The 13,566-nt window shown below is 43.9% G+C and overlaps 1 protein-coding gene across 2 annotated transcripts in view; it reads left to right on the top strand.

The window, feature by feature from the left end:
- Positions 1–3,182: 3,182 nt before the first annotated feature.
- Positions 3,183–13,566, top strand: part of ARHGAP22 (Rho GTPase activating protein 22) — a 214,898-nt gene continuing 204,514 nt past the window's right edge. For both annotated transcript variants that reach the window (XM_037803745.1, XM_037803743.1), the window contains exon 1: positions 3,183–3,331. In XM_037803745.1, coding sequence (XP_037659673.1) covers positions 3,280–3,331 — 52 coding nt within the window. In that variant the 5' untranslated portion in view covers positions 3,183–3,279. The remainder of the gene's footprint in view (positions 3,332–13,566) is intronic.

The raw sequence follows: 13,566 nt of genomic DNA, 5'->3' as shown, positions 1-13,566 counted from the left end.
GGTGAGAGGCGGGGGCAGGGAGCCGCAGCGCTTCCTCCGGGCGGCGCCGGCAGGAAGGATGCCCCGGAGGCCGAGCCCTCGGCTCCCGCGCACCAGGTGAGCGGACCCCCGCGGGGCGGCGTCCCTGGGTTCCTTACAGCCCCTGCCTGCCCAGGCCCCGGACGCTCCCACCCCACCCCACTCCACACGCAGGTGATGGGGTCACCGTTCTGGCACACGGGGCACACGCAGCTGGGTGGCTCCAGGACCCTAGGGGCAGGTTGTCCCCGCTTGAGGAAGTGGATAATTTGCATGTGGGCCCCTCCACCTCTGCCACTCTAAACCATCTGACTTGGACTCACAGTTCCCCGGGGACACCCACCTCTGGCCGTTGACAAGTGCCTGGCTAACGGTTTGGTCCCTGGGCACTGCCCGATTGGTGCCACCATGTCCACCGGCCTGCAGGTGGGGTGGTGCCTGGCACAGGTATTTCCAGAATCTGTCACCCCCACCCCGGTGAGCAGGTTTGCCCTGTGGCCAGTGACTGCTGAGTCATCCCCAGGGGCCATCCACTCCCTCTCTGTGCCACTGAGGCTGGGAGCTGGGCCCCACTGAGCTGCAGGCAGTGATTACTTTTGAAGAGCCTGCAGAGAAAGGAAGGACACAGGAGGGCTGGGGGGCTGATTGGAGAGCATTCTCCTGCCCCTCCTCTCACTGAGCAGAGCCCCCCACACCTGCCCTTCCCACCCATGTTTACCCCAAAGCAGATGTCATCCCCCCCTTCAGCTGGGGTGGATGCAGGTCACAGAAGTGGTTCCGGATTAAACTCAACCAAAGCCCAGGAAAATCTGAGAGCCCACCTGGGACAATCATGCCCCCATCTGCAAGATATAGAAGGAGAAGTGGAGGCCAGGGTGGGACAGCACGGCCGGGACAGGACCCAGCTGTCTGGCTTCCAGAGGGGCCTCTGTGATGGCAGAGCTGAAAGTGGTCACAGACCAGACTTGGAGAAGGACAGAGGCACAGAGGGGACAGAAGGAAAGAAAGGGCCACACACAAGTCAACGGAAGGACTAACCTTACCTGGCTTCTCTCTCATATATCTTATCCTTAGAGCAGCCGCATAGTGGGGCTTCACCTCGGTCCCTGTGCCCTGGCGTCTGTTCAAGAATCCACCTCTTTCCTAAACCAGCCCAGGTGCCTTGTGGGCAGCCAAACGCCACCCAACTCCAGAGAATCAGCACATTGCATTCGCTGCCCACCAGGATTGGTTCAGGCCTGGGTTTGTGGCCTGAGCAAGGTCATGAGGCAAGCACAGATTTGGGGGAGATCTAGAGAGGGAGTGCTCCCCTGCACTTCTGAGAGGCACTGGAAGATAGAGGCTTTCTTCCTGTTGGATATGAAAGAGGATGCATGTAGCCCCTGCAGCTGGTGGCTGGCATTTTTTAGTAATAAGAGCACCTTGTTGTGGATGAAGAAGACACCACGGAGCAAACAGGAGAGATGGAAACAAACTGAGTTGGTTGACATTGTCAAGCTGCTGGATACAGCCATGCCTGAAGCCCATATGATCAGGAATTTCCTCTTAAAAGAGCCAATAATTCCCCTTTATTTTTTAAAGTCAGTTTGAGTCAGGTTTTTTGCTTCCTGCAACTGAATGTTTCTCACTTGATGGTACTATTATCCTTTTTTGACCTAAGAGAAATTGGATACTAAGAAATGTGACTTAAATAGGGTTGCCAGATTTAGCAAATAAAAATACAGGATGCCCAGTTAACATTTTTTTTTAGTGTGTGTTCCAAATATTGCATGGTTATACTTCTACTAAAAAGTCATTCATTGTTTATCTGAAATTCAGATTTAACTGGATGTTCTGAATTTTATCTGAACAACTTTATACTAATACCCTCTGCCTGTCCCACAGACCTCTGCCTCCTGCTACAACGCGCTGAGCATGCATTGCTGATGAGTTTGCAAGGTCACCAGTTATTTAGCCTTCCCCAGCACTCACAGAGCCGGGCCCATGGGCCCATGGTGCCCCACCCTGCCTGCACCAGTCCAATCCTCAGGCCAGGGTGAGGAAGTGGGCAGGAAGTCAGGACAAGTTCTCACCTAGAGAGTGCCCAGCAAGGAAGGTTCAGGAAAAGCAGGAAGGGACTGTGAGAGAAAGCACCCCCTTTCCAATGCCAGAACAAGTCCCTGTCTGTGCAATGCACACTCATGCACACGTGCACTTGCACACAAACACAGGCCAGCCCATTTGCCCACAGCACCAGGCTCCATCCTGAACCCCTGCTTTCCCCCAGCCTGGAGCTCCGCCCACCACAGTGGTTACGCCCATCTTATCTTTACAACATTGATTGGTTTTGCAATTAAAAACATGATACAAGCTCAATATGGCAAAGGCAGGAGAGCTGAGGAAACAAGGAGAAACTGTGGGGAGAACATGCTGCCGTGTGTCCTCCCAGGAGTTGTGCGTCCATCTATATAATCGTCACATCTATTTAAATGGGATAACAGAGCATCTGCTGCTGGTTGCCTGCCTTTTCCCTTAGTTTCCACGGATCAGCAATGTTTGATGGCTACATAAAAGTCAATTGGCTGTTTCAAAAGAGGGTTTTCTTTTTTATTTTTCATAACTGTAAATTATGCTTTAATCAGACTGAATTTCTAGAATTGGAACGAGGAGACAGAGCTGCAAGCAGCGTAAGGAGATGAGGCCCGGCACTGCCTGTTCTAGGGTGCTGTCCCGTAAATGGGAATCTCCCAGGCAGGGCAGCAGAACCAGCAACTGAGGGTCCCAAACGGCATCCCGGAAGTTGCAGTGCATTTTGGAGTGTTTCTGTTTGCACCCTTTTCCAAGGCTTTTTGGAAAACACAGCTTCCCCTTAAATCCAGTTCGGCTCATTTTAAAAGATTGAATGTTAGTATCCTGCAGTTTACAAAGCCCTCTACACCTTCTGGCTCACTGATGTTCAGTTCACTTGGAGAAGTACTTCTTGTTATTGCTCCCATTTTACAGATTTGAGAAATGCACACCCAAACTGGCCCCACGAAGCACCCGAGGCCATTCCAAGATCCCCTGGTACATTTGCATTCGGGGACTGATTGCTCCAAGCCAGCTTTCTTACTTGAAATCCAAGAAAACATCAGATAAAGGGCATTCTAAATATATTTCTTTTCTATAGATGCTGATCTCCTATTACTGGAAAACAGGAATTAGCTTGTCTGTTTGAGGCTGTGCCTGGTTCTTTATAAAAAGGATATAGAAAAAATCTGCATAGAGACCTCCAGCTTCATTATGTTGCCAACAGCTTCCAGCAAGAGAAGAACGTTTGCGGCCAGATATTTCAGTAAGAATATTATTTTATCCTAAGTTGGGGGGATGATTGGCTTTGCTGTTGACTTTTCACAGCTTGGTGGAGGGGGAGCACCTGAGGACCTGGTCCTGTGCCTGGGGTGAAAGTGGGGATCGAGGTGCCAGAATGGCAGGGACTACCTTGGTTATCCCAAGCGCTGAGGAGCCAGGAACCGAGACGTGATGTCTGGTGCTCCTGCAGCTCCCTGGGGACTGCCCTCACCCCTGCTTTGTGTCTGCCTGACCGTGACTGTCGGGGGGGGCTTGGCTCAAGTGGTTCAGGGTTCCAGTCCCATTCACAGCCTGTGGGGATCCCTGTGTCCACCCCACCACAGGCACACAGGCATTCCTTCTGGGGGAGTTGGTGGGGGAGGTGGAGGTTTCTGAGTCTGTAAGGCTGGTCTGTGTCCCTGCTTGGGAAAGATCCAGCCACGTGGTTAACTGAGAAGCCAGGAGGAGGGTTAAACAGCCCACACTAACATATGCAGGAAATAATTGTTAGACAAAGTGGAGAAACGGCCGTGGGTTTGGATCTCTTTCCATCACTGGTCAAGCTGGTCTGTCATTGAACCTGAATGGGACCTGATTCTGGTGGGAGACACGGAGTTGGTGGTCTTCAAACTGGCTGCATATGAGAATCACTTGGAGAGCCTTTAAAACACCCAGGCCCGGCCCCATAGATCCTATTCAATTGGGTGGGGCCTGGCATGTTTTTTTAAACTCCCAGATGACTTCCAGGAACCACCGGGCTGAGCCCAGGGAGACCTCAGGCTCCACACAGCCGCCTCCGCTGGGGTCTGAGCCTCTGTAGGGAGATGGAGTAAAGCTCGGCGTTCCCAAGGACCTGGGCAGAAAGCCAGGACACTGGGACTCACCTCAGGCTGGAAACTTGCTGCAGGTCATTTCTCACCTTCTCTGGATCTCGCAGTCCATCTGTGGGCCAGGAGCTTGGGGGAGCTGAGACTGGGCTTTAACTCTGCTCGGTCCTAAGGCATTGGGGTCTGTGGAGTTTCTGGGTAGTTTCCTCGGGGCTGGGTTTACAGCACTATTCAGTATGAAGAGGACGAGGCATGTCGTCTTGCAGACAGCAGCACCCACCAGATTTCTATGATATAGCAGAGGTCCCCCTATAACCCCCTGGCTTCAGAGAAAAGAGGCAAATCCTCTGAGAAAGAGACAAATGAGATCTTGCATGAGATGCCTGAGTTTAAAGAATTCAATTGAACCGAATTTTAAATGATGATCAGATCACAAAGTGCTTGGCCACTTTGTGGAAATGGACTGGTTATGCTTCTCCATGGAAGGCTCCAGAAACAAAAGCACAGGGAAGGCGACTCCTCTCCATCCCGTCTCTCTGGGTCAGCGTGTTGCTCTCTCCTTTGTCTGTTTGTCTGTCTCCCCTCTACACACACACACACACACACACACACACACACACACACACACACACACACACACACACACACACACACACACTCTCCCTCTCTCTTCCCCAGAGACTGAAGGAGATGATTGGGGAATCTGGGCTTGGTTTTAACTGACATCTTCAGGGAATCGGGGCAAACAGAAGGTTCCTTGGGATTCAATTGTGCTGCTGGACTTTGCTTTTTCACTTTGCCCTTGATTTTGCCAAGCTGAGATCCTGGCCTTGTAGCCGTCAGCCAGAGCCAGCCGGCCTCACTGGTGCTAAAACCCTCACTCATCCAAGACCACCACCCTGGGCTCCATCACTAGCCCCAGCCTTTCCCGTGAGCCATCCCATCTTTTCAGACCAGTTGTGGCCTCTTTGCTCTGCAGCTTTCAAACTTCTCACCACTGGCTGCCTGGTTCTCTCCGTGAATCGCTGCCCAGGGCTGGGGGCTTCTGCTTGGAGCTGGACAGATGACCCACTGCACATCTGAATCATTGTTAATGAGAAAGGCTATGCCCAAACCCAGCCAGCATGTCCAGAAAGAAAGAGAAGGCATTTCTGAATCCACCCATCCCTACAGGTCTCCTCTCCCAGGCCCGCGAGCTCACTTTTGGGACCAAGAGCCAGGGGCTCTTGGAATGGGGGTCCACTACCACACTCCTCCCCAGGCCTTCCCCACTCTGGCGCTTACTTTCCAGATCATACCCTCTCCCCACCGCCCCTACTTCTGATGGACCCCGAGAACCCAGGCAGGGAGCCAAGAGAACGGAGGCTCGGAAAGCTTTGAGATGAAGGCTTAGGGGAGTGAGTGGTGAGAGCTAAGGGGGACAGGTGGATTGGTGTCACACTGAGTGATGTGGCCCTGTCTCATGGGCACTAGGGAGCTATTGAAAGTCGTACACAAAGGGCAGCTTGGATGCAAATAGTGTGTCGGAGGAATGCCGCAGCTCTCACCTGGATTTCTCCAAGGCCTCCTCACTGCCCCCCACTTTTCCTCCCTGGGCCCCTTCCGTCTCTTCTTCATAACTCAGCCGGAGCAGGCCTTCAGCCCTGACTCAGACCAGGTCCAGTCCTCACTCAGCATATCCCAGGCAACTCTCTCCGCTGCCTACAAGGCCCCCCGACCCTACCGTTACCCCTCATGTCGTCTTGTGCCACGTGCCCCCCACTTGCTCAGCACCAGCGTTGCCGGCTCCAGGCTCTCCCTCCGACTTTGCAAGTGCTGTGTCCTCTCTCTGGAGCACTCTCCCTTCCAGATGCCCCCATGGCTCACCATCTCACCTCCTTCTAACGTTCACCCAAATGCTACCTGATTTGGAGGCAGAACGGGCTCAGTTATGCAGTCATTACAAACAACTCCACAACCTAATGGCTTCAAACAACAGACATTGACCTCTTGCAACACTTCAAGTTCACCCAGTGCAGGTCACTGGCAAAGGGGACCGGGGGGCGTGGGGAGCTGCTCATAATAGGGACTCAAAGACCCAGGCCAACAGGGCCACCACGGTCTCAAAGAGAAGGCGCTCCCGCAGGGTCCGATGCCAACAGTGCAGTGTCCCTCCACTCATGGCTCATTGGCCAACGCCAATCCCTGCCCTAGCCACCCACACCAGGTCTGGAACGCTCAGTCCTGCCATGTGCCTCAGGCTGGGGACCAGAAGTATTTGGCAAACCACACTGGTGAGTGCCAACAACCTACTTAAAATTGCTACCCCATCCCTACATTCCTATCCTGTCTTGCTTTACTTTCCCTCACAGCATTCCTTATGATCACATTATATATTTATGTATTTTCAACTTTATTGATGTACAGTTTACGTACCATAAAATCCATCCATAGAATTCAACGATCGTTCAATTCATTCAACAATTCAGTTATTACAGATCATACAGTCCAATGATTCTAAGTCAGTTTATTTGGGTGTGTAACCATTGCCACAATCCAGTCTTAGAACATTTCTGTCACCCAGAAAAGTTTCCTCATGCCCATTCCAATTAATCCCCACCCCAGCCCAAGGCAACCACTGATCTGCTCTCTGTCTCTCTTTAGATGCCTTTTCTGAACATTTTATATAAATGGAATCATACAATATGCAGTCTTTTGCATTGGGCTTTTTGCATTTGGCATAAGGTTTATGAGGTTCATTCATGTTGTTTTCTGTGTCAGTAGTTTGTTCCTTTTTAATGCGAAATAATATTCCATTGCATGGATGCAATGTTTATCTGTTCACCTGTTGAGGAACATTTGGGTTGTTTCCAGTTTGAGGTTATTATAAATAATACAGCTATGAACATTCACGTATTTGTCTTTCAGTGAACACATGCTTGCATTTTTCTTGCTGGGCCGTATGGTTATATGTTTACCTTCTTAAGAAACTGCCAAAACATTTTCCAAACTGTTTGTAGCATTTTACATTCCCACCAGCAATGTATCAGGGATCCAATTTTTCCAAATCCTCAACCACACTTGTTATTGCCTGACTTTCTTATTACAGCCATTCTTGTGGGTTTGAAATGGTATCTCATGGTTTTGATTTGCATTTCCTAATGATTAATGATGTTGAGCATCTTTTCATATGCTTATTAGCCCTTCATATGTCTTCTTTGGTGAAACGTCTCTAAATTTTTGCCCATTTTTAAATTGGATTATTTGTCTTATCATTGGGTTGTAGGACTACTTAATATATTCTGGAGACACATCCTTCATCAGATGTATGTTTTGCAAATATCTTCTCCCAGTCTGTGGCTTGTCTTTTCATTTTCTTAATTATATCTTTTGAAGTGCAAAAGTTTTTAATTTTGGTAAAGTAAAATTTACCTCTTTTTTCTTTTATTTGTCCTGCTTTTGGTGCCATATCTAAGACTCTTTGCCTAACACAAGGCCACAAAGGTTTTCTACTACGTTTTCTTATAGAATCTATATAGTTTTAGCACTTATATTTAGAGCTGTGATCCATTTTGAGTTAATTTTTGTATATGGTGTGAGGTTAGTGTCAAACTATTATTATTATTATTGTATTATTATTATTATTATTATTATTATTATTATTATTATTATTATTTTGGATTTGGATATCTAATTGTCCCGGCACCATTTGTTAAAAAGAGTATTCTTTCAACAGGAAGCATCCTGGCTCCTTTGTAAAAATTCAGTTGACCATGAATATTAGGGTTTCTGTCTGGACTGTCGGTTCTGTTCTGTTGATTTATTTTCCTGTCCTTGGACCAATACTATAGTGTCTTAATTATTGCCACTTTAGAGTAAGTTTGGAAACCAGGTAGTTTCCAACTTTATTCTTTTTCAAACTTTTTTTGTCTAGAATATATCTTTTGTATTTCCATATAAATTTTTGGATCAGCCATGTCAATTTCTAAAATAAAGCTGCTGAGATTTTGGTAGGGGTTGCATTGAATTTATGGATCAATTTGAGGAAGATTGCCATCTGACAATACTGAGTCTTCAACTTCATGAGCAAAGAATGTGTCTCCTTTTATTTTTATTCACTTTAATTTCTCTTGGCAGTGTTTTGTGCAAGTCTCATATGACTGTTAAATTTATTTCTAAATATTTTATTCTTTTTCATACTCTTGTGAATGATATTGGTTTCTTAACTTCAATTTTGCCTTGTTTTTTTACTGATATATAGAAATAAAATTGACCTTTATGTATTTATCTTGTATCCTATGACCTTGATAAGCTTATTTATTAATTCTAGTAGTTTTTTAAATTATTATTCCTTGGGATTATTTTCTAAATACAGTATCATATCATCTCCAAATAAAGGCAGCTTCACTTCTTCCTTTCCGATCTGTAGGCTTTTAATTTCTTCCTCTCTCTCTCTGCCTCTGACCCTCTCTGCTTCTCCCTCCCCCCCCCCCCCTCTCTCTCTCTCTCTCTCTTTCTCTCTCTCTCTCAGTTCCCTTCCTGCCCTGCCTGGAGCCTCCATGACAATGTCAAACAGAAGTGGGAGAGCAAGCCCCTCCACCTCTGTCCTGATCACAGGGAAAAAGCCTTCGGTCTTTCACCATTAAGTAAGAAGTTAGCTTGAGTTTTTCATAGATGTCCTTTATAAGGTTGCAGAAGGTCCCTTCTATTCCTAGTTGTTGACTGTTTTAATCATAAAAGGGTGTTAGATTTTGTCCATTGTTTTTTCTGCATCTAAGATGACCATGTGTTCTTTGTCCTTTATTCTATTAATATGATATGTAACATTAATATGTTTTTCAGACATCAAGCTAATAATGTTTCATTCCTGGGATAAACCCCACTTGGTCATAGTGTATGATCCTTTTTACACCATGTGCTAATATTTTGTTGTGGATTTTTGTCTATGTATTCATGAAGGATACTGATCTATACTTTTCTTTTCTTAGGATGTTTTTGTCTAACTTTGGCATTGGAGTTATACTGCCTTCATAGAATAAGGAAGTGCTTCCTCCCCCTTCTTGTATGAAAGAGTTTGTAGAGGATTGGTGTCATTTCTTCTTAATATATTTTAGAGAATTCAACAATGAAGCAATTTAGGCCTGGGCTTTTATTATGGAAAGATGCTTAATTACTAATTCAATTTCTTTAAATGTTATGGGTCTATCCAGAGTTTCTATTTCTCTGTGAGTTTGACTATTTCTGTCTTTCTAGGGTTTTGTCCACTTCATCTATGTTGCCTAATTTGTCTACATAAGGTTGTTCAAATATTCCTTTTTTAGCCTTTTTAATTTTTGTAGACTCAATAGTGATAACCAACCCACCCCACCCACCCCTTTCATTCACAATTTTGTGAATTTGTGTTTTCTCTCTTTTTCCTGGTCAGTCTTGCTAAAGGTTGGTCCATTTTGCTGATTTTTTCGAAGAACAAAATTTTGGTTTCATTGACTTTTTCTAATGTTTTAACTGCTTTCTAGGTCACTGTTTCCTTCTCTAATCTTTAGTAGTTCCTATCTTCTGCTTGAAGAAGTTTCGAGTTTTTTCTAGTTCCTTTAGGTGAAAGCTTAGGTTATTAACTTAAGTCTTTCTTTTCTGATATGAGTGTTTAAAGCTATAAATTTCTCTTTAAGCACTGCTTTCGCTGTAGCCTGTAAATGTTGATATATTGTTTCATTTTCATTCAGTTCAAAATATTTTCTTATTTTCCTTTTGATTTCATCTTTGAGCTGTAGGTGATTTGGAAGTGTGTGGTTTAACTTCCCAATATTTGGGGATTTCCAAAATTTCTTTCTGTTATTATTTCTAATTTAATTCCAATGTATTCAGAGAATGTACTTTGTATGATTTCAATTTTAAATTTATCAAGACTTGTTTTATGATCGAGCACATAGTCTATCCTTGAGAATGTTCATATGTGCTTGAAAAGAATGTGTATTTGGCAGTCACTGAGAGGAGTGTCCTATATATATGTCAATTAGGTCAAATTTCTTGATAACATTGTTCAAGTCTTCTATGCAGTTGTTGATATTCTCTCTAGTTGTTCTGCCAGTTATTGAGATTTGGGTATAGAAATTCAATTGTCTGTTTCTCCTTTCAATTCTGTCAGTTTTTGTATGTGTTTTGATAGTCTCTTATTAAGTCTGTATACATTTATAATTGTTATCTCTTATTGATGCAATCACCCTTTTATCATTGTAAAATGTTCTTTAATAGCAGTAATATTTCTTTTCTTAAAAACTATTTACTTACATTAACATAGTCAGTCTGACTCTTTTATAGTTACTGTTGCATGATATATCACTTTCCATTGTTTTCCTTTCAAACTGTCTTTGAATCTAAGGTGTGCTTGTAGACAGCATATTGTTGTATCTCACTTTTTTTATGCAGATTGCAATCTTTGCAATTTGATTAGAGTTTTTAGACCATTCATATTTAGTGTAATTATTGTTATTGTTGAACTTACATTTGTCCTTTTGCTATTTGTTTTCTATATGTCTCTTATCTTTCTATTCCTTTTTCCCTCTTTTAATATCTCCTTTTGTGTTTGGTAGATATTTTCTAGTGAATGATTTTATTCTTCTGTTGACTTTTTACTATATTTTTTAGTTATTTCCTTTGTGGTTGCTCCAGGGATTACAATATGCATTTTATCTCAATCCACTTTAGAGTAATACTAGCTTTAATTCAAGTCATGTATAGAAACTTTGTTCCAGTATAGCGCCACTTTCTCCTTCTGCCTAGGTATTATATTGTCATGTATATATTACATATATTTTATAAACCTCAAAATTCAGTATTGTACTTATTGCTTTAAACCTTCCTATGTTCTTTAAAGAAGTGAAGAGAGGAAATGATAAAAATTTATGTATAGAGTGTTTCATATTAACTTATATATTTCTGTTTCCTGTGGTCTTCATTTCTTCCTGTGTATTTAAGTTATTGGTGCATTTCTTTTCAACCAGGAGAAATTTCTTTAGTATTTTTTATAAGGCAGGTTTCTAGCAAGGAATTTTCTCAGTCTTTGTTTTCTGGAAATGCCTATATTTTGCCTTCATTTTTAAATGATAGCCTTTGAATATAGAATTCTTGATTTTTTTTTTTTTTTAAGCACTTTTAACATGTCATTCTACTTCTGGCCTCCTTTGCCTAGATGAGAAGCCAGTTGATAATCACATTGATCTTCTCTTCACGTGATAAGTCACTTTTCTCCTCTTGCTGCTTTCAAGATTTTCTCTTTGTCTTTTCACCAGTTTGACTAAATATGCCCATGTCTTGATCTCTTTCTATTTCTCCTTCTTGGCATTTTTTGAGATTCTTGCATGTGAAGATTAATGTTTTTCATCAAGTTTGGGAAGTTTGAGGCTATTTTTTTTTAAATAATTTTTCTGCCTCTTTATCTCCCTTGTATCCTTCCTTTGGGGGATCTCATTACACAACACACATATCAGCAGGCTTGATGTTATAGCGCAGGTCTCTGAGGGTCTGTTCATTTTTCTTCTTTTTTTTTCCTCAGTGTTCTTCAGATTGGATAATTTTTATAGATTGTTCTTCAAGTTCACTTTTTCTTCAGCCATCTCAAATCTGCTTTCAAACGCCTCTAGTGAATTTTTCATTTCAGTTACTGGACCTTCAACTCAAGAATTTGCAATAGGTTCTTTTTTATATTTTCTAGATCATTAAGATTCTTTTCTTGTTGATTCATTATTGTCACACATTCCTTTACTTCTTTAAACATAACTTCTTTTAGTTCTTTAAACATTTATAGTAGCTGCTTTGAAGTCTTGGTCTACTACATTCAGAATCTGGTGATAATCAGAGTTTCCACTGACTGCTTTTATTTCCTGATTATAGGTCACACTTTCCTTTTTCTTTGCACATCTTGTAATTTTTTTGCTATAAATTGAACATTTTAGATAACGTTGTAGGAACTCTGGAGTCTAATTTTCTCCCCTGAATATTACTGTTATTTTTGTTGTTGAATTGTTCCTTTGTTTGTTTGCTTGTTTGTCTGGGCTAAATCTGTGAAATCTGTCTCCCCCACAATGTGCAGCCACTGATATCTCTGCTTAGATTTTTTTTGGTTGTTTTATTTTTAAGCCTGGCTTCCTAGGGGTCACCCCTATTTCTTTGTGACATAACATTCAGCCAATGATTGGACTGATGTAGCTTTCAAACATCTCGATCCCGGAAATCTTCCTTTCTCTGCCAATAGACCTGTGAGCAGATAGAGAAGTGGTCTCAAAGTTCAGGCTGGTTTCGGGTTTACCCTGGTGTTTACTTTCTGCTGGTCCCTTCATTGCCTCTGCTTGTGGTGTGTGTCTACCACGGGCCTTCTCAGTCTCCCCTGCACATGCACACAGCCTAGGCTGGGAATATGTTTGCTCTGTCCATGACCACAACCTCAGACTTACAGAATCATTGTTCCTCCCACTCACCTGCTGCCAAGATTGTCAGTTTCCCGACCATGCTGCTGGACGTGGGTGGTGCCTACCACTCCAAAGTGAGTGAACCACCTGAGGCTGCACAGTCAAGTTGGTGGTCCTCATGGGGGTGATGCAATAGGAGCAGCCCAAGGCAAGAACTTTGCACACTCCTGCTATTCCGACCCAAAGTCCAGCAGTTTTTCAAGCATAAATACTTTTCAGATTGTTGTGTGACTTTGATCAATTTCCAGAGTACTGCAATTATTGTTTTGTCAACTTTGTCCAGCTTTACGGTTGTGTGTTGGGGACAGGATGTGGTGACTTCATCGCCCATGCATAGCTGGAAGTCCTACCTTTTACTTCTGTATTTAATTTATTGTCTGGCTTCTCTTCCTATCTCTTACTAAGATTTGGCTCCATCCTGCAGGCTCTATCCCACCTGCTTTATTGCCCTTTGGTCCCTATCCAAGCACCATATAGAATAAGGAGGGGAAGGTTAAAGCCATTTGTTCAGTGCCTGAAATGATGTCCAGGACATAGTAAATGTCTAATAACTACTTGTTGAATGAATGAATGAATAATGAATAAATAAATGGCATGGAGAGAGGACTAATGGAGGTAAGATGACCTTCCTGAGGTCCTGAGTCAGTAAGAATATATAAGGAGGACAGCTTCAGGAGACAGGGGGAAGAAAAAATGGGCTACACTTGGCAGTAGTTGGCAGTGCTGGGTCAGGAAGGCATGCAGATGACTGGAGCTTCCAGCTGTTGACTGATTTGAGTGGGGCGTGAAGCGTAGCACACACACCTGGCCCAGGTGTCAGAGGAGCTGAAGGAGGATCCAGGGGAAGGCAGGGCAGCTGCAGGCCCAGCTGTTGCTTCATGCTAATGAGGAATCGGCAGCTCGGCAGCAAACAGTGTGAGCTACAGAATGGCTGCCGCTACCCCTCCATCCTGCACATGTCCCAAGAG

Source organism: Choloepus didactylus, chromosome 15, assembly GCF_015220235.1.
Source record: "Choloepus didactylus isolate mChoDid1 chromosome 15, mChoDid1.pri, whole genome shotgun sequence".
NCBI classification, from domain to species: Eukaryota; Metazoa; Chordata; class Mammalia; order Pilosa; family Megalonychidae; genus Choloepus; species Choloepus didactylus.
Note: the sequence above shows the minus strand (reverse complement) of the source record. Positions and strands in the feature narration are given on the sequence as shown.